Source organism: Sminthopsis crassicaudata, chromosome 5 (assembly GCF_048593235.1).
Source record: "Sminthopsis crassicaudata isolate SCR6 chromosome 5, ASM4859323v1, whole genome shotgun sequence".
Lineage (NCBI taxonomy): Eukaryota > Metazoa > Chordata > Mammalia > Dasyuromorphia > Dasyuridae > Sminthopsis > Sminthopsis crassicaudata.
In genome coordinates, this window is record NC_133621.1 from 227,538,200 (window position 1) to 227,561,879 (window position 23,680).

Here is a 23,680-nt window from a genome sequence, read left to right on the forward strand (position 1 = left end):
TATGATGTACCTTGTACACAATAAACACTCAACTAGTGATCAGCATCCCAAACCCTGAACCCCATTCTTCTACCTTACCTTGAGGCGGGTTTGGGTCCTGCACCTGACCCTTGGTGCTTTCACTAGCTCAGGCTTGCTTTGTACAGAGAGCTCTTCATCAAACACGGTGAAGGGCATGTGGGAACCAGCTGGCCCTGGCTGCTTTGGGGTACAAGGTCTCCCCATCGGCCGCAGTGCACCTGGAAGCCTCTCATCCAGACACTCTAGGGAAGTACTGTGAAAGGATGGGTCATTCGAGACCATCTGCTTGTTCTTTTCTCCCGTAAGCTTCTGGTTCTGATTTTTAGAAGACTTAGAAGTCTGGGATAACTTCCCCACTGGAGGCTGCCAAGGCCAGATATTCCCAAAGAGCTGAGTGGTACAACAGCTGAGATTGGATATCGATGCCAGGGCCTTTGCCACAAGTAGGCTGGCATGCCAGGGGTCCAGATGGGGAGTCCTAGAAGCAACAAAATTCAACCCAGTCTCTAATATCCCCCATAGGCCCTTGGTTGGTGGATGATTTATGCCTTCCAGAGCCAGTCGAGTATAAGCTTGAGCAATGAGGTCCTCTAAGAATCTTGGGGCAGGTGATGGTGGGACTTCTTGGTTCAGAGTAGTCTGCAAAACCTGTGCCAGACAGTCTGTGGCCTCTGGGCATCTCTTGAGCACAGACTGTAACAAGTCCAGGCCTTTTGCCCAATTACCTGAGGAAAATTCTACACCAGCAGAGGCTAACAGCCACCGGAGGCAGACAGCTAATAGAGCAGGATCAGTACAGAGTGTACAGTTGCAGGAAGACAGATGGGAAAGGAAGGCAGGGCAAGGCTGAGGTTTAGTTTTCAACACAGGGGAGGATACAGAGGGGCCAGGATCCTTATCCACAGTGGCCACCAACTGCAGAGCAGGGCCTTTTAGGAAGGGTTCTTCTTCAAGTAACTCGGAACAGGATAGTACTTGGGTCTGTTGTTGTCCTTTCTGGGGATGGATCTTTTTTGTATTATCTCGTGGCTGGGTTATCCCTTCAAACTCTGGCAAGATCAAGAAACTAAGTTAGCTAGAAGTTGGACTACATAATTCTAAAATCCCATCAAATATGAAATCACTGAACTGAAAGGAAGATTATCTCAAACCATCCCAGATATCATCTCTAAATCTTATGCTCTCAAGGGTAATCTATTTCCTTCCTAGTTCTCCTATTCCCCTATCTAGCTACTATAGTTATAAAGTTATTCCTTATCTCTAATCTTATTTTTTTTTTTCCCTGCAGTATTAAGGTGGTCATTTGGAAATTTACTTTGGAGCCAGAAATAAATCTGCTCAGAAAAGACTCAGTTTGTGCCCTGTCACACATTTTAATTATTTTCATTATTCTCTGCAATTTAAGATTGCCAGTAACTCACCTGTACCAGACTGAAGCAGGAATAGCACCTGTTCAAGATCTGAATGACAGAGGTCAAGATCATTTCGGGCTAGTTCTAGTTCTCCCTTTAGCACCAGGAATAGGGCACACCTTTTTCAAGAGGGAGAAGAAGTAGTATAAGGAAAAACTCATCATTATGCTGTCCCCTTTCTTTTCCCCCTGTGATTTCCACCAGTTCTCTCCTATGACATCCATAGTTATTTGTTACTTTTATAAAAGAGCTCACAATGGCTAGCTAGAACAGTGGGGTTGAACATCCCCTAAGAAACTTCCGTTCTTCCCCATTTCTCCACACAAAAGTCTTAGAGCAAATATAGATTGGAAATGAAGAAAATGGGCACTGTGGGTATTAAGCATTATACAGAATTTGACATTTGGAATTAACTAAAAAAATTCTCAAGGACCCACATATTCAATCCTAAGGAATATTTAGAAGTCACTGCCTTCTTCCTTTTCCCCCTTCTCCCTAGTACTCACTGACGTAGACACTGCAACTTCAGCGTGAGCCTCAAAGCCTCCAGACAGAAGGCCTTAGCTTCACTCACAGTCCCCAAGCGTCCTAACAGGGTGACCAGCTTTTCTGAGCAGCCCAGAACCTCTGCAAGAACTTGCCACTTCTGTATTAGGTTTTCACCTGTATCAAGGATAGGAAGACATCACTGTATACCAACTACAGCTTAGAAACCCCAAGACAAAACAGGCACAATCTTTATCTAGTCTCTGTATTCTGAATTTCAGAGAGACTTCTTCCTCTAGAATCTATTGGACAAATCTGAGAAAGCGTGGACTTACCATAATCAAGAAAGACAGTCTCCCCAGCAGTTCGCTGAAGAGAGAGCACATCTCTGCCCATCAGAAGTATGATAATGCTTCGGAGGAGCTTGTGGGATTCAATGAGAGCTATCTCAGAGGTCTGCCAGCCTGCATATGGAAAAGGAGCCATGGTAGCAGAAAGTGGAAGAAAAAGAAAAAGATTATGGACAGAACTTCTCAAGTTCAGACTTGGACAGTCCAGACTCATAGATCTAATCAGAGAAGAGAACTAAGATAAATTAAAGATAGTCTTGGTGATTTGGGAACTGGCCATTTAAATAAACAGGTTCCCTTGAACTCTACATGGAAAGCACCTCCCCAAGGTACTTCTGGGGCAGGGGAACGCCCTTGTTCTCTTTCCCTCGCATATACATGTACCTTGAGAATAAAGTTGCTCCCATTGCTGGACAGAAAGGCTGCTTGAGGGGAGACTAAGGTAGACAGCCACCAACTGCAAGGCCTGAACCCGAAGCAAGTACCAGGCCTTAGAAGGTTTCTGAAGGGCTGAATCCCGCAACACAGACAGAAGCAAAGAGAGGCCTTCGGCCACCTGGGTAAGGGGAGTAAAGGATAAAAAAAACAATAACATACGTGAACACTCAGGAGAACTGCCACCAGGAAACAGACCATACTATTTCCACTTCTATTCTCTCAGAAGGGTTATAGCTTTCTAAGAAATGGAGGATGAGAGGTAAGTAATTGGATCATATAGCTAGAGTACTAGAGCCCATGTTTTCTCATAAGGGTAAATGGTCTTTGATTACCCTACATGGTAAGATAGGAGAAAAGGCTGGAAACTATCTCTTCCATCACCATCTCCATAAAAGACCTTACAATTCAGACAATTCTAAAGATTCCTTTACCAAAAAGAAAAATGATGAGGTACCTTTTTATGGATGTAGTAAAGTTGACTTCGAAGTAAGGCACAGGTTTGGGAGAGGAGCAGGTATCCATCACTACTGTGATCACTAAGCTGCAAACTGGACTCAGCCTCTTTCAAATATATCTAGAGGTACAATATGAGAATACTTGGTAATAAAAGGAAAAACAACAAGTGGTTAAGCCAAATATTATTTATTAAATCAAATGTTATTCATTAAAGCATCTATAAAAGCAAGATATATATAAAATTCAACTAAAAGATTATATGGGTTATAAGTTTTAACAAGTTTTACAGTTTAAAAAGACTTTTCTTCTCCGTGCTTCTACCCATTTAACAAACTCTTTACAGCATATTTCTGTTGAGAATCATGAGGGGTAAGAAAAAGATCTATGGGGAAGTAAATCATCTGTTTCTTTTATCTATCTGGAAAGAGGTACAAAACTTTAGTTATTCTCTCCCACAGGCACCAGGCTTGGTGCTAGCCTATTACTCACCTGGGCATAGCTGGGACAGTCAAGTGTCAAAAGGATCCGTGTAATATGGCAAGAGGCACTGGCTGCACGAATGTAGTCCTTAAGATTTTCTGAGAGCGTATGTAGCAACAAATATGTCTCTAGAGCCTGTAGGGGCTAAGGACCCAGGAATGGTTCAATCAACTTAGGTACCAAACTCCTTCCCTAACCTTCATCAACCTGTTCCCCAAAGCCCCTTGGGGTCTTATTCCACCATCTGGGACAGGGCCAGGCCGAGATTCTGTTGTATAAAAAGCAGTTCTTTGACCACTAACAAAAACAAAAAAGTATTAAGAAGTATAACACCAAACATTATAATTCTCAGGATTTCCAGTGGTGGTCCCAAATCAGAAAATAATCTGGAATGTGAGAGAATCAAAGAGACCACAAGTTTCTCTGACCTTTTGTGTTTGATTCTAAGTTGGGAAAGAAGCTACATCCAGAAGAACCACATAAGGTCCTTCATGCCAGAGACACTCATTCAAAACCATTATTTATCAAGTGCCTATTTCATGCTAGGTCCATTGTGGTGGGTGCTAAAAACAATGCTCTTAAAAGATTACAAAGTATCACAAACCCCCTCCATTTCAAATACCTTGCCCAGGAGCTGACAGAGAGCAGCCAGGATCTGGAGAGAGGAAGTAGTCTGTTGCAGACATCTCACCGTGGGCACCTGCCCTTTTGTTAGCATCTTCTTCCAAAGCTCTAATGCCTGATCTAAACACTTAGAATGAGCTGAAAGTCAAAAGAAAAAACATTAAGGTCAGCCTTAACACGTGTTAGAGACATGGACTAAGAGAAAAGCTATAAAAAATAACCGCCTTTCCCCTACAGCCACCTCTACTCCCCTCAGCTGTAATTTCTTCAAAATGTAATTTCCCTTCTGTTCTTCTTCTTCTTTTTTTTTTGCTGAGGCAATTGGGGTTAAGTGACTTGCCCAGGGTCACACAGCTAGGAAGTGTTAAGTGTCTCAGGCCAGATTTGAACTCAGGTCTTCCTGACCTCAGGGCTGGTGCTCTGTCCACTGTGCCACCGAGCTGTCCCTCTTCAATATGTAATTAAGTGAAACCACCTCACCCTATCAGCCAGATCTTAGCTCTCTGATAAAGCACTGTGTTCTTCCCCAGCTTCCCATGCTCCTAATGTCCTTACCAGTATCTGCAGTCAGATTGAAGGCAAGGCTACTGTAGAGAAAATGGTCATCCTGTATTTTATCCTCATAATTCAGGTCATTGGTTTCTAGTTCTATCAAGTTGGGCTGCAACTTTGTCCTCAAGTCCTGCTCAATGCCCTGAGAAACAGAAAAACAGGGTCTGATACAGTCCCGGTCTAAGGGTGAGGGAAGTAGCTCATCTGTACCAGACTAGTGAGCAGTCCTACTCACTTTCTGCATTTTGGCCTCCAGGGTACAGATGTAGAGCCACAGCAAAGCCTGTGCTTTATCATCCAAAAACTGGTCTGTAACCTGGCACTCAGGCTGCACAGATTCCAGCAGCTTCAGGGCCTCCTGTACTGCATCCAAAGCTGAACTGTTTGTAAAGACAGGGAAGTGGACATGTTATTGTACCATGGCTCCATTCTAGAGAAGTCTGTGATAAATTGTCCTGGGAAGCTGCCCACTGAGGAACCTTCCACAGGGCAGGCAGCTTAACCATTCCACAATGGGGCTCAGATTAAATAGAGCATAGGCTCTGATTGTTTGGGGACCAACAAGAGCCAAAGGTATGAAAGGACAGTCCTTCCCCAGAGACCCCATCCTGATCATTTAACCTCACCAGTCGGCATGCTGGGCAAAGTTATAGTAGCACAGCACTTGGGCAAGCTCTACCAAGTAGGTGGCCCGGGCCCAGGCCCCCGCCGGTGTCTCTTCTGTACTCAGCTCTAGCAAGTCACAAATTATATTGAAGCGCTCTTGTGCTGTGTCAGCCCGAACCGCCTTATATCCTCGCAACTCTTCTACCAGCAAGGGCGTCAGGACCTCGGGGCTCCATCCGGTCAGGCTGTCTCGAAGTGTCCTATGGGGAGAGTGGACTTAGGACTGGCCTCTCCCTGACAGAAACCTCCAACTTCTTGCCCTGGAGGGAGTCAGCATCCTTTTCCATTTCATACTGGGGCCACAGACATGGGCTCACAAAAAGCCCCAGAGAAACTTTCTCCTTATCCTAATCCCAACTCACTTCAACTGCAGCTCCTTGTCACCAGCCTTGGCAGCATCCATCTTGACACGGACCCAGAAGCCAATGGGCTCTGCCATCTGCTCCACGGTGCGGGGTCGCAGCGCCATCAGCCATAGAACCACCATTTTGCAGCCCTGCGCTAACCGGCCTAGTCTTTTCAGGCTCTCTACATGTAGCCGGAAGCATTTGTGTAGCTGTCAGGAGGTGAAGAGGAAAGGAGACAGAAGAGATGCCATTAAAGAGACATGCTTGTCCAAAATTTTCATTTCAGATGGACCTAAGGACTAACTTCCAACCATAAACAAAAAGCTTTGAGAAAATTGCTCCAAATCACTAATAATAAGAGAAATGCAAATCAAAACAAGTCTAAAGTTCCTCTTCTCACCTAGAATTGTAACAAAGATGACAAGAGAAGGGACTAACTGATGTTGAAGGTTATTGAGTCTTTTTTTGAGTCTTATTGAGTCTCCAAAGAATGGAGATAAAATACTCAAAGATTGAGAAATGGATAAATGAGTTACATTAACATCCTAGAGTAGTAAGAATATCACACAACACAAAGCACGGGAACACTTGTCTGAACTGATGCAGTGAAGTAGACAGAATCAGGAAAATAATTTGCATGAAGATAATGTAAATTACAAGAACAAGAAAACAAAGCTAATACCATAAATCACCAAACTGTGACCTGGAAGGGTTGAGGAAACACATCTCCCCTTCTTCTCAATGTGGGGATAGAGAGTTGGGAGAGAGAATGGGACATGAGTATTCATTACTTTTTTTTTTTTTTTTTTTTTTTTTTGAGGCTGGGGTTAAGTGACTTGCCCAGGGTCACACAGATATGAAATGTTAAGTGTCTGAGACCAGATTTGAACTGGGGTCCTCCTGAATTCAAGGCTGGTGCTCTATCCACTGTACCACCTAGCAGCACCTATTCATTGCTTTAAAAAAAAAAAAAAAAAAACTCTCACCCCATTGCTCTTTTTCTTGAAAAAGTAATTTTTTAAATTAATTTTTATAATTATAACATTTTCTTTGATAGTAGATATGTATAGGTAGTTTTTGTTTTTTTTTTAACAACATTATCCCTTGTACTCCCTTCTGTTCCGAGCTTTTCCCCTCCTTCCCTCCACCCCCTCTCCTAGATGGCAGGCATTCCCATACATATTAAGTATCTTATAGTATATCTTAGGTACAATATATGTGTGCAGAACCGAATTTTGTTGTTGTTGTTGCAAAGGAAGGATGTATTCGCAAGGTAAAAATAATCTGGGAAGAGAAACAAAACAAAACAAAAACAATGCTCTCAGTTTACACTCATTTCCCAGTGTCCCTTTTCTGGGTGTAGCTGATTCTGTCCATCATTGGTCAATCGGAATTGGATTAGCTCTTCTCTATGTTGAAGATATCCACTTCCATCAGAATACATCCTCGTACAGTATCATTGTTGAAGTGTGTAATGATCCCCTAGTTCTACTCGTTTCACTCAGCATCAGTTGATGTAAGTCTCTCCAAGCTTCTCTGTATTCCTCCAGTTGGTCATTTCTTACTGAACAATAATATTCCATAACATTCATATACATAATATACCCAACCATTCTCCAATTGATGATTCTCCCCATTGCTCTTTTTTTTAATCTTTTTTTTTTTTTTTTTTTTTTTTTTTTTTTTTTTTTTTTTTAAGGATGACTTGCAGAGAGGGAGTTGTAGAGAAGGTGGGTTGAGATAAATTTCAGAAATAATCATAATGTAACAACAAAAAAGTATCAGTGATTTTTTTTTCCCCTAACCAACTGTTCTCCACAAACTTACAGGCCTTATCCCAGTGGTCCTCAAACTTTTTAAATAGGGGGCCAGTTCACTGTCCCTGAGACTGTAGGAGGGCCGGACTATAGTAAAAACTAAAGCTCATACTGTCTCCACCCCTCAGCCCATTTGCCATAACCCGGTGGCCGCATAAATGTCCTCAGCAATGTTATTTGAAAACCCCTGCCTTATCCTTTCATATTCATTTCACTAGAAGCCTAGCATCACTGCTCTCTAGAGAAAGTTCTCTGGGGGCAGCTAGGTGGCGCAGTGGATAGAGCACCAGCCTTGAATTCAGGAGGACATGAGTTCAAATTTGGTCTCAGACACTTAACACTTCCTTAGCTGTGTGACCCTGGGCAAGTCACTTAACCCCAGCCTCAGGGGGAAAAAAAAGAAAGTTCTCTCCCTTTTACTTCAGAGATGATTTACAAGTCCACTGGACTGACCCCCTCATAGTCATTTCCTTCAAGAAACAATTCAAAACTATCCCCTAAATAAGTTATCAAGGACCATTTTACTCTGTGTATCTTTTTTGACATGTTGGTTAGTGTCCTTTTCTTTCTTTCTTTCTTTCTTTCTTTCTTTCTTTCTTTCTTTCTTTTTTTTTTTTTGTCCCATTATATCTCCCCTTTCCTCTTTTTCAGTACAGAACTTTTCCCTACCTTTAATGTCTTTTTTTTTTTGGATATCATCACATCAGGGATTATTCACCACACCTTTAGTCCATATTATGGTCCCCTTTGTCTGCCCCAGTGACAAATACAGTTTTCAAGAGTTACAGATATTGTTTTCCTGTTTAGGCATGTAAACAGTTTAACCTTTAGATTAGATATTTTAGATTAGATATTTTTTCCTGTTTATTTTTTTCTATGGTTCTCTTGAGTCCTGTGTTTGTAGATTAAATTTTTTGTTTAGGATGATGTCTTAAGGAGATATTAGAGTTGAATGAAGTTTTCTTTGTTTTTAAAAATATGAGAGACAAAATATTTGAAAGTTGTAGGAAAAGAACCAGGGTCTAAGGTTAGAGGGGAGGCAGTATATATGAATATTCATTCTTACTGAGAAAATGGAAGAGCTTGGTACTGAAGTAAAGAGAAGGATCAATTGACGGGGAGAAGTGAGAGTAGGCACAATGTCAAAGAGTTTTAAAATGGAAAGATGGAAAGAGGAGCTCACTGTAAATGAACTGTTTTCTGAAACCAAAGAAGTGAAGTCCATCTCTCATAAGATGGGAGAGGGAGAACTATGGAACATTGTGTAATGCTGGAGAAACTGAGGCAAAATAGAGATTAAAGAGTTTTTAATAATTTATTTGAAAGGAAGAGATTTACTGGGACCAAATGAATCCACATTTTGGTCCCATGGCTGAATGAGACTATCTCCAAGAATCCAGCCATGTTGGTTAGTTTCAATGAACCTTCTCTTTTCTTCTTTATTACAAAGGATGTCCATATATCTGAAAGGGATAGGTACAGGTAACAATGGGAAATATGGGTAAAAACAAAGGCAAATTTGTTTTGTTTTTTTAAAAAGTTGTCATTTCCTCCAGACCACTGCCTCCTCAGAAGTAAAGGTAGTACTTCATCTATTTCCTTTGAATCTCAATTTTTGAATCTCAATAGAAGACTATGCACAACAAATGTAACAGTGCTTTGAGCTTACCACCATGAGCATGAGTGAAAGAGAAAATGTAAAAAAAAGGTATGGCTTCAATTGAAAGAATAACCTTCCAAATCTATGGGCAAGAGAGAATTATTTATATATATACATATACATATATATACATACATATCTTTTGCTCTTTTTTTAAATTAAAGCCTTTTATTTTAAAAATATATACATGGATAATTTTCAACATTCACTTCCACAAAACCCTGTGTTCTAATTTTTCCTCTCCCTTTACCTATCCCCTCTCCCAGTCAGTAAGTGATCCAATATATGGTGAACATGTGCAATTCCTCTTTATATATTTCCACAAGTATCACACTGCTCAAGAAAAATTAGATCAAAAAGAAAAAAAAAAAAAGAGAAAGAAAACAAAATACATACAAACAACAACAAAAAGAGGGAAAATACTATGTTTTAATCCACATTCAGTTCCCACTGTCCTCTCTCTGGGTGCAGATGGCTTTCTTCATCATAAGACCATTGGAACTGCTCTGAATCAGCTCATTGTTGATGAGACCTATGTCCATCAGAATTGATCATCATGCAATCCTGCTATTGCTTTATATAATGATCTCTGGTTCTGCTCATTTCACTTAACATCACTTCATGTAAGTCTCTCCAAGCCTCTCTAAAATCATCCTGCTGATTGTTTCTTATAGAATAATAATATTCCATAACATTCATACATTCTAACTTATTCAACTATTCTCCAACTGATGGGCATCCACTCAAGTTTCCAGTTTTTTTGCCAATACAAAAAAGGCTGCTACAAACATTTTTGCAAGGGATAGAGGTTATCATAAGAAATAAAATATATGTTCAATCACCAAAAAAATTATTAAAAACTCTTTAATCTCTATCTTGCCTCAGTTTCTCCAGCATTACACAATGTTCCATAGTTCTCCCTCTCCCATCTTATGAGAGATGGACTTCACTTCTTTGGTTTCAGAAAACAGTTCATTTACAGTGAGCTCCTCTTTCCATCTTTCCATTTTAAAACTCTTTGACATTGTGCCTACTCTCACTTCTCCCCGTCAATTGATCCTTCTCTTTACCTCAGTACCAAGCTCTTCCATTTTCTCAGTAAGAATGAATATTCATATATACTGCCTCCCCTCTAACCTTAGACCCTGGTTCTTTTCCTACAACTTTAAATAATTTAATAATTTATTTGAAAGGAAGAGATTTACTGGGACCAAATGAATCCACAGTTTGGTCCCATGGCTGAATGAGACCATCTCCAAGAATCCAGCCATATTGGTTAGTTTCAATGAACCTTCTCTTTTCTTCTTTATTACAAAGGATGTCCATATATCTGAAAAGGATAGGTACAGGTAACAATGGGAAATATGGGTAAAAACAAAGGCAAATTTGTTTTGTTTTTTTAAAAAGTTGTCATTTCCTCCAGACCACTGCCTCCTCAGAAGTAAAGGTGTTTAACAAAAAAAAAAAAAAAAAAAAAAAACAACAACAACAACAACAACAACAACCCATAAATCCTATTTCTTTTAAAACAAAAAAGAAAGAAAGAAAGATTGGCTTATTTATCACATAGAAAAAGAATGATGGACTAAAGGTACCAAATGAGTTCATTCAGGCACAGATAATGTGTTTAGTTGTTTTGCTTTTCTATATTTATTATGAAGGCAAGCTTCCATTCAGTTAAGAAGCAAAGGGTAAGTGGGATCAATCTTGGAATTTAAAAAAAATACATATAAGAAAAAGTTCATAAGAGGGCACAAATAAATAAGACAACTTTGTAACTCCCTTGTTAAATTTAATATGCCCTTAAAAACCCTAAATTATGTGTAATAGAAGTTTACACTTTTATGTACACTATTATTCTATTCCATGTTCTGATATATTTGTGTTTGCTGATCACTGCTAAGTTTATAAATTTTAAAAAAATCAAAACAAAAAACCTTCAACTAATAAATGGCCTCAGCTAACGTGCTAAAAAATAATTCCTTTCTTAATAGGAAACAGAGGATTCCTAGGACACAGAATGCTGCCTACAAACTTGGTCACTGCATTAGTTATTTTTTCTTATCTGATTTAGGAGGACCTGAGTTCAAAGCTGGCCTCAGACACTTAATACTTACTAGTTTTGTGAACCTGGGCACACAACTACTCCCTCCTTCCCTCCCCCCAAAAAGAAAAGTTTACCTCATTCAGGTAAAAGAGGAGCACAGCCCAGTTTAGGTATTATCCAGGCAAGGCAGCAGAAGATCTCTAGCACCAGCACAGCTCAGCAACCAATGCCCAGAGGACCAGCTGAGGCCAGCAGGCAGCTGCCATGCTGCAGACCTAGGGCAGCATGTAAGCTGCCAGACCCAGGGACCCTAGTGCAGCAGGCCACTGGCCCTGGCCCACGAAGCTTGAGGCAGTGCCTCCTAAGACAGAGTTCAACTTTAAAAGTCACAAAATAAGACTGGAAAGAGAAAAAACAAACCTTGACCAAAGAAAATACTTATGGTGATTAGGAAAGTCAAAATACAAAATCAGAAGAGGAAAGCAATGCCAAAACACCTATACATAAAGCCTCAAAGACAACTCTGTTTCTCAAGTTTGATTGAAGGGGGAAAAAATCAAATAAGAAAGGCAAAAGAAAAATTGGGAAGAGAAATGAGAATCATGAAGAGTCAACAGCTTGGTAAAGAAAGCACACACACACACACACACACACACACACACACACACACACACACACAAAATCAGAAAAAGATATGTAAAAATCCACTTTAACTTCTTAAAAAGTAAAAATTGTCCAAATGGAAAAGGAGGCACAAAAGCTAACTGAAGAAAATTAATTCTTTAAAAATTAGAATTTAATGACTCAGGAGGTATCAAAAATCAATTAAACAAAATCAAAAGAATGAAAAAAATAGAAAATGTAAAAAATCTCATGGGAAAAACAAGTGACCTTGTTTTTAAGATACAGGAATGGCAATTTAAGAATTACTGGGCTACTTGAAAGCCATGATCATGATCTAAAAAGAAGTAAATAAATAAAGCTTCTTTCAAAAAATCATACAAGAAAGGTGCCCTGATCTCGTAGAACCTTGAGGTAAAATACTAACTGAAGGAATCCACTGATCACCTCTGGAAAGAGATCTCAAAATAAAAATTCCCAGGAATATTATAACTAAATTCCAGATCTTTCATGTCAAGGAAAAAAATACTGCAAGCAGCCAGGAAAAAAAAAAAAATTCAAATTTCAAGGTGTCATAGCAGGATTACACAGGATAAGAAGGCTTAGAATAAGATATTTTGGAAGGCAAAGGACCTTAGATAACAAGAAAAAAATCAACTATCCAACAAAACATAATTCTTCAAGCATAAAAATGGACATGCATTTAAATACAGGAATTTCAAAAATTTCTAATGAAAAGACCAGAACTAAACAAAAAATTCAATTTTCAAATACAAGACTCAAGAGAAACAAACTGGTAAATAGGAAAGAGAAAACATAAGATTTCAAGAATGTTAAACTGTTTACACCCCTGCAAGGGAAGATAATACTTTTAACTCTTAAGAATTGTATCACTTGAAAGTAGCGGTCTTCATCAATGAGATGAATTGAATCAGTTCAATTTGTTCAATAATGAATAGAACCAGCTACACCCAGTGAAAGAACTCTGGGAAATGAGTGTGAACCACTACATAGCATTTCCAATCTCTTTGTTTTTAATCAGCTTCCATTTTCTTTCCATTTTCCATTATTTCCTTCTCAGATTAATTTTACCTCATTTCAAAGTCTGATTCTTTTTGTACAGCAAAATAACTGTATGCATATGTATATATATATATATTGTACTTAACATATACTTTAACATATTTAACATGTATTGGTCTACCTGCCATCTGGGGGCGGGAATGAGGGAAGGAGGGGAAAAATTGGAACAGAAGGTTTTGCAAGAATCAATGCTAAAAAATTACCTATGCATATATCTTGCAAATAAAAAGCTATAATAAAAAAAAAGAAAAGAAAAGAAAAGAAAATTTGACTTTTAGGGAAAAAAAGATTTGTATTACTATTTGCCAGTTAGGGAAAGTATGCACAGACAGAGTGAGGGTATAAATTAACTTTGATGGGATGATTTAAAAGAAAAAAATAAGGAGATAGAGGACTACACTAAAAAAAGAGGGAAGGGAAGTAGAATGAGGTAAATTAGCTCTCAGGAAGAGTCTCAAATACCTATTACAATGAAGGGAATGAACCTCTTAGATCTGGGTATAAGCAATCTATCTAACCCTCTAAAGAAAGTAGAAGGAAAAGGGGAAAAAAAGAGGGAAAACTGATATAAGGGAGGGCAAAATTGAGGGAAGGGGTACTCATATGTCAAACACTGCTGAAAGGAATAGAGCGAAAAGAAAGAGAAGTATAAAGGGAAAAATAGGAGAGAAGGAAGTATACAGTTTAGTAATCATAACTGCAAATATAAGTGACAGAGTAAAAGATAAAAGGCTGGAGCAAAATATATTATGCTTCTGATTAAATTTTTAAAAAGGCACAGCAATCACGATGTCAGATAAAGCAAAAGTAAAAACAGATATAATTAAAAGAGATTAGGAAGGAAACTACATCTTGCTAAAAAGTACTTTTTAATACTTGTTAAAAAAGATAAAGAAATAAAATCAATGCTAAATACATGTACACCAAAAGATATAACATCCAAACTTTTAAAGAAGTTAAATAAGTTATAGGAGGAAATAGATAGTAAAACTCTTATTAGTTGGGACTTCAACTTCCCCCTCTCAGGACTAGAAAAATGTCACTACAAAATAAACAAGAAAGAAATTAAGAACATGAAAAGAATTTTAGAAAAGTTGAATATGATAAATCTCTGAAAAAAAAATTAATAGGAAAAGAAAGTAATATATCTTTTTCTCAATAGAATATGGCACCTACACAAAAAGTGACAATGTATCAGAGTATAAAAACCTTACCATCAAAAACAGAAAGGCAAAAATATTAAACTTATCCTTTACAGATCATGATGTGATAAAAATTACATTTAATAAAGGCCTATGAAAAGAGAGTAAAAATTAATTGGAAACTAATCTAATCCTAAAGAATGAATTAAAGAATAAATCATAGAAACAATAATTTCATTAAAGAGAATGACACCACTGAGACAACATATCAACATTTATGGAATACAACCAGAGCACTAAGAGCAAAATTTATATCTCTACATATTTACATCTATAAAGAAATAAAAGATCAATGAATTAGGCAGACAACTAAAAAAACTACAAAAATTTCCAATTAAACACCAAATTGGAAATCCTGAAAATCAAAAGAGATTAATAAACTTGAGAGTAAGAAAGCCACTGAACAAGTAACTAAAAGCAGAAGCTGGTTTTATGGGGGGGGGGGGGGAATCCAATAATAACAATAAATCAGATAAACCATTGGCTAATTTGATTTAAAAAAAAGAAAAAGAAAGAAAACAAAGCCAAATTACCAGTATCAAAAATGAAAATGGTAAATTCACCATCAATTAAGAAATTAAAGCAACGATTAGGAGATATTATGCCCAATTGTTTGCCAATAAATCTGACATTCTAACTGAATTAGATGAATATTTAGAAAAATATAAATTGCCCACATTAATAGAAGAAGAAATACAATTCTCACATAATCTTATCTTAGAAAAGAAATGAAACAAGTATCAATAAATTCCTTAATAAAAAATTCCAAGGGACAAATGAATTCACTAGTGATATTCTACCAAATATTTGAATAACAAATAATTCCAATACTATATAAACTATTTGGGAAAATAAACAAAGGAGTCGTACCAAATTCCTTTCATGATACAAAAATGATGCTGAGACCTAAACCAGAAGGAAAACTTTAGGCTAATTTCCTTAAGGAATATTGATAAATTTTTTTGTTTTAAATATTAACAAGGAGATTACAGTAATATATCACAAAAATCATACTCTAAAATCAAGAAGGACTTCTACCAGAACTATTGCTTCAATATTAGGAAAACTATCAGCATAATTGACTATATCAATAACAAAACCAATAAAAACCACATGATCATCTCAATAAATGAAGAAAGTTTTTGACAAAATACAACACTTATTCCTATTAAAAACACTAAAAAGCATAGGAATAAATGGAGTTTTCCTTAAAATGACAAGTACTATCTACCAATACCATCAGCAAACATTATCTATAAGGAGGATAAAACTAGAAGTCTCCTCAATATAAATAGGGGTGAAGCAAGGATATCTATTATCACCAATATTATTCAATATGTAATAGAAAGGCCAACAAGATCAATGAGTAAAAAACCCCAGAGAATTAAAATAAGTAATGAGGGAACAAAAACATCATTTTTTTCCCTTTTTTTAAATTATTAAAACTTTTTACTTACAAAGCATATGCATGGGCAATTTTTCCAACACTGACCATTGCATCACCTTTTGTTCCAAATTTTTCCCTCCTTTCCTCAAACCCCACTTCCCTAGATAGCAGGTAGTTCAATACTTGTTAAACATGTTGAAATATAAAAAAACATCATTTTTTGGCAGATGATATAATAATGTATTTAGAGAATCCCAGAGAATCAACTAAAAAGCTAATTGAAATAATTAACAAATTTAGCAAAGCTGCAAGATATAAAATAAACTCACATGAATCATCAATATTTCGACATATTACAACAAAGTCCAGCAACAGCAAAAGCTAGAAATTTTAAAAAACTGTAAACAAAACAAAATACTCAGGAATCTATTTGCCATGACAAACCCAGGAACTATATGAACACAATTATAAAACACTTTTTACACAAATAAAGTTATATCTAAACAACTGAAAAAACAGAAATTGCTTATGAGTAGGTCAAGCCAACATGATAAAAATGATGCTTCTAGCTAAGTTAATTCAGTTATTCAATGTGATGCCAATCAAACTATCAAAAAATATTTTATAGAGCTAGAAAAATAAGAAATTCATCTGGAAGAACAAAAGATCAAGAATATCAAGTGAATTAATGCAAATAAATGTGAAAGAGGTTGGCCTAGTTATACAAGACCCCAAAATGTATTATAAAGTAGTAATCATCAGAACTATCTGGTATTAGCTAAGAAATAGAGTGGTGGATCAACAGAATAGATAAGGTACATGAAATTCAGTAATAAACGACTTATAGAAATCTAGTGTTTGAAAAATCCAAAGCCCCAAGCTTTTAGGACAAGAATTCACTATTTGACAAATCTGCTAGAAAAACTGGAAAACAGTATGACAGAAACTAGATATAGATCAACATTTTATACAGTATATCAGGATAAGATCAAAATGGATATATGATTTACACATAGTGATATTATAAGTAAATTAGGAGAGCAAGGAATCGTTTCCCTATCAGATCTATAGAGAAGGAAAGAATTAATGACTAGAGAGAATATTACTAGATGTATAATGAACAATTTTGATCATATTAAATTAATTTATTTTTTTTTTGTACAAACAAAACCAATGCAACCAAAATTAGAGGGAAAATAATGCTGGGAAATAATTTTTACATTGTCTTTGATAAAGGTCTCATTTCTCAAATATATACATAACTGAGTCAAATTTTTAAGACTAAATGTCATTCCTCAATTGATAAATGGTCAAAGAATAAGAGAAGACAGTTTTCAGATGAGGAAATCAAAGCTATCTATATTAAAAAGTGCTCTAAATCACTATTGATTAGAGAAATGGGAATTAAAACAATTCTGAGGTATATTTTACATTATCAGAATGTGTAATATGACAAAAGAAGAAATGACAAATGCTGGAGGGTAGGTGAAAAAACTATTTCAGAAAAAGAAATAAGCATAGCAATCTAGTGTTTACCTAATGTTAGTCTAGTCTAAAACTAATCTAATCTAGTGTTAACTAGTGTTAGTCTAGTCTTTGGGTTTGTACCCAAAGACTCGAACTTTGAGGATAAGAACTCATTATTTGACAAAAACTGGGGGAAAATTAAAAACTAGTAATGGCAGAAACTAGGCATTGACCCACACTTAATACAGTATACCAAGATAAGGTCAAAATAGGTTCATGATCTAGGCAGAAAAAAATGATATTATAAATAAATTAGAAGATCATAAGATAGTTTACTTCTCAGACCTGTGGAGGAAGAAGGAATTTGTGACCAAAAAAGAACTAGAGATCATTACTGATCACAAAATAGATAAGTTTAATTATATTATGCTAAAAAGTTTTTGTAAAAACAAAACTAACGCAGACAAGATTAGAAGGAAAGCAATAAACTGGGAAAACATTTTTACATCCAAAGGTTCTGATAATGGCTTCATTTCCAAAATATAGAGAGAATTGGCTCAAATTTATAAGAAATCAAGCCATTTTCCAATTCATAAGTGGTCAAAGGATATGAACAGACAATTTTCAGATGAAAAAATTGAAACTATTTCTAGTCATATGAAAAGGTGCTCTAAATCACTATTAGTCAAAGAAGTGCAAATTAAGACAACTCTGAGATACCACTATACACCTCTCAAATTGGCTAAGATGACAGGAAAAGATAATGACGAATGTTGACGGGATTGGGAAAACTGGGAAACTGATACATTGTTGGTGGAATTGTGAATGCATCCAAACATTCTGGAGAGCAATTTGGAAATGTGCTCAAAAAGTTATCAAACTGTACATACGCTTTGATCCAGCAGTGTCGCTACTGGGCTTATATCCCAAAGAGATCTTAGAGAAGGGAAAGGGACCCAATATGTGCAAAAATATTTGTGGCAGCCCTTTTTGTAGTGGTTAGAAACTGGAAATTGAATAGATGCCCATCAATTGGAAAAAAATTGGAAAATGGGTAAATTGTGGTATATGAATGTTATGGAACATTATTGTTCTGTAGTAAGAAATGACCAGCAGGATGATTGCAGAGAGGCTTGGAGAGACTTATATGAACTGATGCTAAGTGAAATGAGCAGAACCAGATCATTATACACTTCATCAACAATATTATATGAGGATATATTCTAATGGAAGTAGATGGGCTTTTGATAAAATTCGACTCTACTAAATACTCTAAAAAAAAAAAAAAAAAAAATCACAAGAATAAATAGGCCTTTCCTCAATATAGTAAAAGGCATTTATCTAAAACCAACAGCAAACATTATTTATAAGAGAGAAGAGTTAGAAGCCTTTCCAGTAAGATCAGGGGTAAAAAATGTCCATTATTAGCATAACTATTTAACATAGTACTAAAATAAGAAAAAGAAACCAAGGAAATAAGCAAAAAGAGAAAACAAAATTATAGGGATTTTTTGCAAATAATGATATATTTAGACAATCTTAGTCAATTAAAATTAACTGAAATCATTACTAACAAGCAAATTTACAGGATATAAAGTAAATCCACATAAATAATTTGAAAAACAATAAACAGTTATGTTCTTATAGCATAAGAAAACAGAAATTCTGGAACTGAAGTAGCTCAGAAGAGGGGAGCAAGGAACTTTATGAAACCAACTGAAACTAGGTAAAACTGGACAGAACTAATTGTGCAGTTAAAAAAAAAAAAAGCTGAAAGTAGATTTAGTTTCATAAATATTAACTTCTCCACAGGAAGCGATAAGGCTCATTTCAATGGTCATGCAATGTATGTAATAGAGGGGGAGGGGGAGAGGGAAGACATAGTAAGGGATGTATGTTGTAAAAGATTTGGGGAAAAAATGTTAACCTTACCTCCCCAGCCATTGGGAAGATGGAAGAGAGATGATTAAAAGGCCATAGCCTCTTGCTCCTGAAAATTGTAAGTGAGCTCATTTTGAGTTTTAACATCCGCTTCTTATAGGAATGTATTAAAAAGTTTAAACTGCTTCACTCATCATAAAATCGTTCATTTGCTGCGACCTTGTTTGGGGTTCAAGAATTTGTTTCCAACAATAATTTACACAACCAACAATACCCATCAAGAAATTAAAAGAGAAATTCCATTCAAAATAACTACAGAAGCTATAAATAACTTGTGATTGTATCATCCAAGATTCACTAAAGAACTATATAAATAAAAGTATAAAATACTTTTTATAAAAATAGAGACATACCTAAATATGTGGAGAAACAATGATTGTTGAAGCCAATATAATAAAATGCCAAGGCTAACTAAATTAATTTACTTATTTACTTATAGTGCTGTAACAATTTAAGGCCCAAAAGAATTTTACAGAGCTTAAAAAAAAAAACAACACAATAACATTCATAGGGAAGAACAAAAGGAAGCTCAAGGATAATAATGAAAAAAAGGTGTGAAGGTAGAAAATCTGTCAGTACCAAATCTTAAACTCTCCCTTAAAACACTAATCATTAAAACAATTTGATACTAGTTTTAAAAAGTTATTCAGTGGAATACATTAGGCACATACAGAAGCAAACAGTAGGATAGTATTTAGCAAATCCAAAAAATCCAGTTACTATAGGACTCACTAACAAAACTCTGGAAAAACTAGACAAAGAGTCTGGCAGAAATTAAATTAAGACTAGCACTTCACAAAACATTCCAAGATAAGCCTCATCAAAAAAAGATCATATCATAAACAAATTAAAGAAGCAAGGAAGAAATTATCTTTTGGATTTGTGGATAGGGAAGAATACATGACCAAACAAAAGATAGAAAGGATCACAGATGGTAGAAAAGGTAATTTTGATTATAACAAATTTAAAAATTTTTGCATAAATAAATTTAATGTAGTAAAAATTAGGAGGAAAACAGTTAACCAGGAAGCAATCTTTATAAAAAGTTTCTTTGCTATGTGGTGGCCAGAAAGTGGAAACTACGTGGATGCCCATCAATTGGAGATTGGCTGAATAAATTGTGGCATATGAATATTATGGAATATTATTGTTCTGTAAGAAATGACCAACAGGATGATTTCAGAAAGGCCTGGAGAGACTTACATGAACTGATACTGAGAGAAATGAGTAGGACCAGGAGATCATTACATACTTCAACAACAATACTATATAATGATCAATTCTGATGGATCTGGCCATTTTCAACAATGAGATGAACCAAATCAGTTCCAACAGAGCAGTAATGAACTCAACCAGCTACACCCAGCAAAAGAACTCTAGGTGATGACTATGAACCACTACACAGAATTCCCTAATCCCTCTAATTTTGTTCACCTGCATTTTGGATTTCCTTCACAGGCTAAATGTACACTATTTCAAAGTCCGATTCTTTTTGTACAGCAAAACAACTGTTTGGACATGTATACATATATTGTATTTAATTTATACTTTAATATATGTAACATGTATTGGTCAACCTGCCATCTTGGGGAAAGAAAGAGGGTAAAAATTAGAACAAAAGGTTTGGCAATTGTCAATGTTGTAAAATTACCCAGGCATATATCTGGTAAATAAAAACTATTAAAATTAAAAAAAAAAAAAAATGAAAGTTTCTTTGCTAATGGTCTCATATCTAAGAGTCAGGAGTTCATGAGCTCAAATCTAGCCTCAGATACTTATAAGCTGTGTGATCCTGGGAGACAGTCACTTAACCCTGACTGCCTCCAAAACAAACAAAAAAACAAAAGCAAAGGAACTGAATCAAATTTATAAGTCACACCTCAATAAATGATCAAAAGACAGAAGCACTTAAGTCTTAAGAGGAAAAAATCCAAGCTATCACAATCATGTGAAAAATGCTCTAAATCACCTCCCAACTATCAGGTAACTATACCAGAAAGTTACCCAATTGTGCATAGTCTTTGACCCAGAAATATCAATACTAGCCTATATGCCAAAAAAATCAAAGAAAGATGAAAAGGATTTATATATACAAAAACACTTATGTAATAGTTTTTTTGGTAGCCAAAAACTGGAAAATAAGGGAGGGGGGGTCTCCTCTTGTTAGGAATGGCTAAACACATTGTGGTATATAAATGTAATAGGATACAATAGAACATAATTGTGATATAAGAAATAATGAAATGGGACAATTTTAGAGAAAACTGGGGAGATTTTTATGAACTGAAGCAAAGTGAGGTAATTAGAACTACAAGAAAAGTATATTTATGGCAAAAAACAACTTTGAAAGAATTTAGAACTCTGACCAATACAATGATAAGCCATGAATCCAGAAGAATGGAGATGAAACAGTCTCCTCCAGGTAAGAGGTGATATGCAAAAAGAGATAATACACCTTTGTGTATTGACTAATGTGAAAATTTGTTTTGCTGGACTATACAGACATGTATTTAGGTCTTTGTTTTTGTTTTTAATTTAAGTAGTAGGAAGATCATGTTAAATGCTTATTTCTTGGAAAACTAAAAACAAGGGCCAACTAAATGGAAAACACTTACTAGCTATGTGAATCTGGGCAAGTCACTTAACACAAATGCCTCACCAAAAAAAATCCAAAAACTAAAAACAAAAGGGGAGAATGAAATATGGAAAAAATCAAATTAAGTAATGGAATGATGAAAGCTGAGCAAAGAAAATTAAATATATACCAACTTCAAAGACCATTTTTTGATGGCATCCATTTTCTCAGAGTGATTGGAAGAATGGGTGAAGAATGTTGTTTGCTCTATTAGAAGTGGTTGCTAATAACAGGTCAAATTAGTGTAACTTCTTTTTTATAGGGTAAGGCTTAGATAATGTATATAAGAAATGACATGTTTTAAAAAATCATATATTAAAATGGGGAAAAGGAGGAAGGCGCAGTTCCTGTTTTCATATTCAACATTACCAGGTAAACTTAAAAGGAAAAACAAAACTTAAGACTGGTGTGATTAACTTAACCAGGAGTCCAGGTCCATAATCATGTAAAGGCCTTGGGCTAGGTAGAGAAAGGTTCTGTCCTCCTACACCAATAGGCACAGAATGGACACATCTATGATACATCCTCAGTTAGGAGAGAAGACTGCCCAGATGCCTAGAAAATCCTAATCATTTATTAAAATTGTCCCCTTCCCCTCCTCACCTTTTCTGGAGGTAATCCAGAGTATGTTTCGGGCTTTGCCAATCCCATCTTCTGACAGAAAGGTTCAGTGACATAGCTGGCCTCCGCATAGAGCTTCTGGCTGTAGAATCTATATGCCAAGTGACTGGTACAAGAGGCTGCCAGGCAAGAGAAAGGAACATTAGAACTCCAGTTTCCATTCCCCACTACTGTCTCAACTGCTAACCAGGATGGGGGAAATATAATTACAATTGCAACATATAGGCCTGGGCAGGCCATTCCAATAATACAAATTTGTTTTTTCCTAAATAAAATTAGCAATGTGACACATGGAAAAAAAACTGACCTCTAAATCTGCAAGTTTTTGACTCAAGTCCCACCCTTAGAGACTATGGGAAACCCTAAAAGACTAAATTGCAGGTGCCTAAACTACACTGCTGAAAGGTATTTCTTATAGGGAAGTATCTTCCCCAATAAAATCACAGATCTCATTAAAAAGCAAACAAACTTTTTTCCAGACCATTGCACAGGCTAGCCAAGCTAGCATCAATTTATTTCATATGCCAACAACTCTTTCTATCATCTTCCTTAAAAAAAGATTTGACTTATTCTCTAATTGATAAATGATGAAATGATATGAACAGACAATTTTCAGAAGAAGAAATTAAAGCCATTTCTAGTCATATGAAAAAATGCTCCAAATCACTATTGATTAAAGAAATACAAATTAAGACAGCTCTGAGATACCACTACACATCTCTCAGATTGGCTAAGATGACAGGAAAAGATAATGAACAAATGTTAAAGAAGAGGTGAAACACCTATACATTGTTGGTGGAACTGTGAACGGATCCAACCATTCTGGAGAGTAATTTGGAACTATGCCCAAAGGACTATCAAACTGCATACCTTTGGATCCAGCAGTATTTCTATTGGGTCTGTATCCCAAAGAGATCTTAAAGGAGGAAAAGGGACCCACATGTGCAAAAATATTTGTGATAGTCCTTTTCATAGTGGCAAGAAACTAGAAACTGAGTGGCTGCCCAACAGTTGGAGAACGACCAAATAAGTTATGGTATATGAATGTAATGGGATATTATTGTTCTATAAGAAAAGATCAGCAGGATGATTTCAGAAAGGTCTGGAGAGACTTACATTATGCTGAGTGAAGTGAGCAGAACCCAGAGAACATTGTATATGGCAACAACAAGATTATGTGATGATCAATTCTGATGGCCTTGGCTCTTTTCAACAATGAGGTGCACTTCAGGCCAGTTCCAATAGACTTGTGAGGGAGAGAGCCATTTGTACCCAGAGAAAGGACTATGAAGACTAAATATTGATCACAACAAAATATTTTCACCTTTTTTGTTGTTGTTTGCTAGCTTTTTTTCTTTTTGATCTGA

General features: G+C 36.1%; 2 protein-coding genes across 4 annotated transcripts in view; both read right to left on the reverse strand.

Annotated features, from left to right (window-relative positions):
* PCBP2 (poly(rC) binding protein 2) overlaps positions 1-23,680 on the reverse strand; it is a 350,172-nt gene that overhangs the window by 272,205 nt on the left and 54,287 nt on the right. The gene's annotated exons all lie outside the window — the stretch shown is intronic.
* ESPL1 (extra spindle pole bodies like 1, separase) overlaps positions 1-23,680 on the reverse strand; it is a 67,078-nt gene that overhangs the window by 13,870 nt on the left and 29,528 nt on the right. For all 3 annotated transcript variants that reach the window (XM_074270230.1, XM_074270228.1, XM_074270229.1), the window contains 13 exons: positions 22,296-22,432; positions 5,848-6,041; positions 5,446-5,685; positions 5,055-5,199; positions 4,823-4,961; positions 4,266-4,405; positions 3,653-3,787; positions 3,162-3,281; positions 2,654-2,825; positions 2,255-2,383; positions 1,940-2,096; positions 1,443-1,552; positions 79-1,070 (listed from right to left, as the gene is read on the reverse strand). In XM_074270230.1, coding sequence (XP_074126331.1) covers positions 79-1,070; positions 1,443-1,552; positions 1,940-2,096; positions 2,255-2,383; positions 2,654-2,825; positions 3,162-3,281; positions 3,653-3,787; positions 4,266-4,405; positions 4,823-4,961; positions 5,055-5,199; positions 5,446-5,685; positions 5,848-6,041; positions 22,296-22,432 — 2,810 coding nt within the window. The remainder of the gene's footprint in view (positions 1-78; positions 1,071-1,442; positions 1,553-1,939; positions 2,097-2,254; positions 2,384-2,653; positions 2,826-3,161; positions 3,282-3,652; positions 3,788-4,265; positions 4,406-4,822; positions 4,962-5,054; positions 5,200-5,445; positions 5,686-5,847; positions 6,042-22,295; positions 22,433-23,680) is intronic.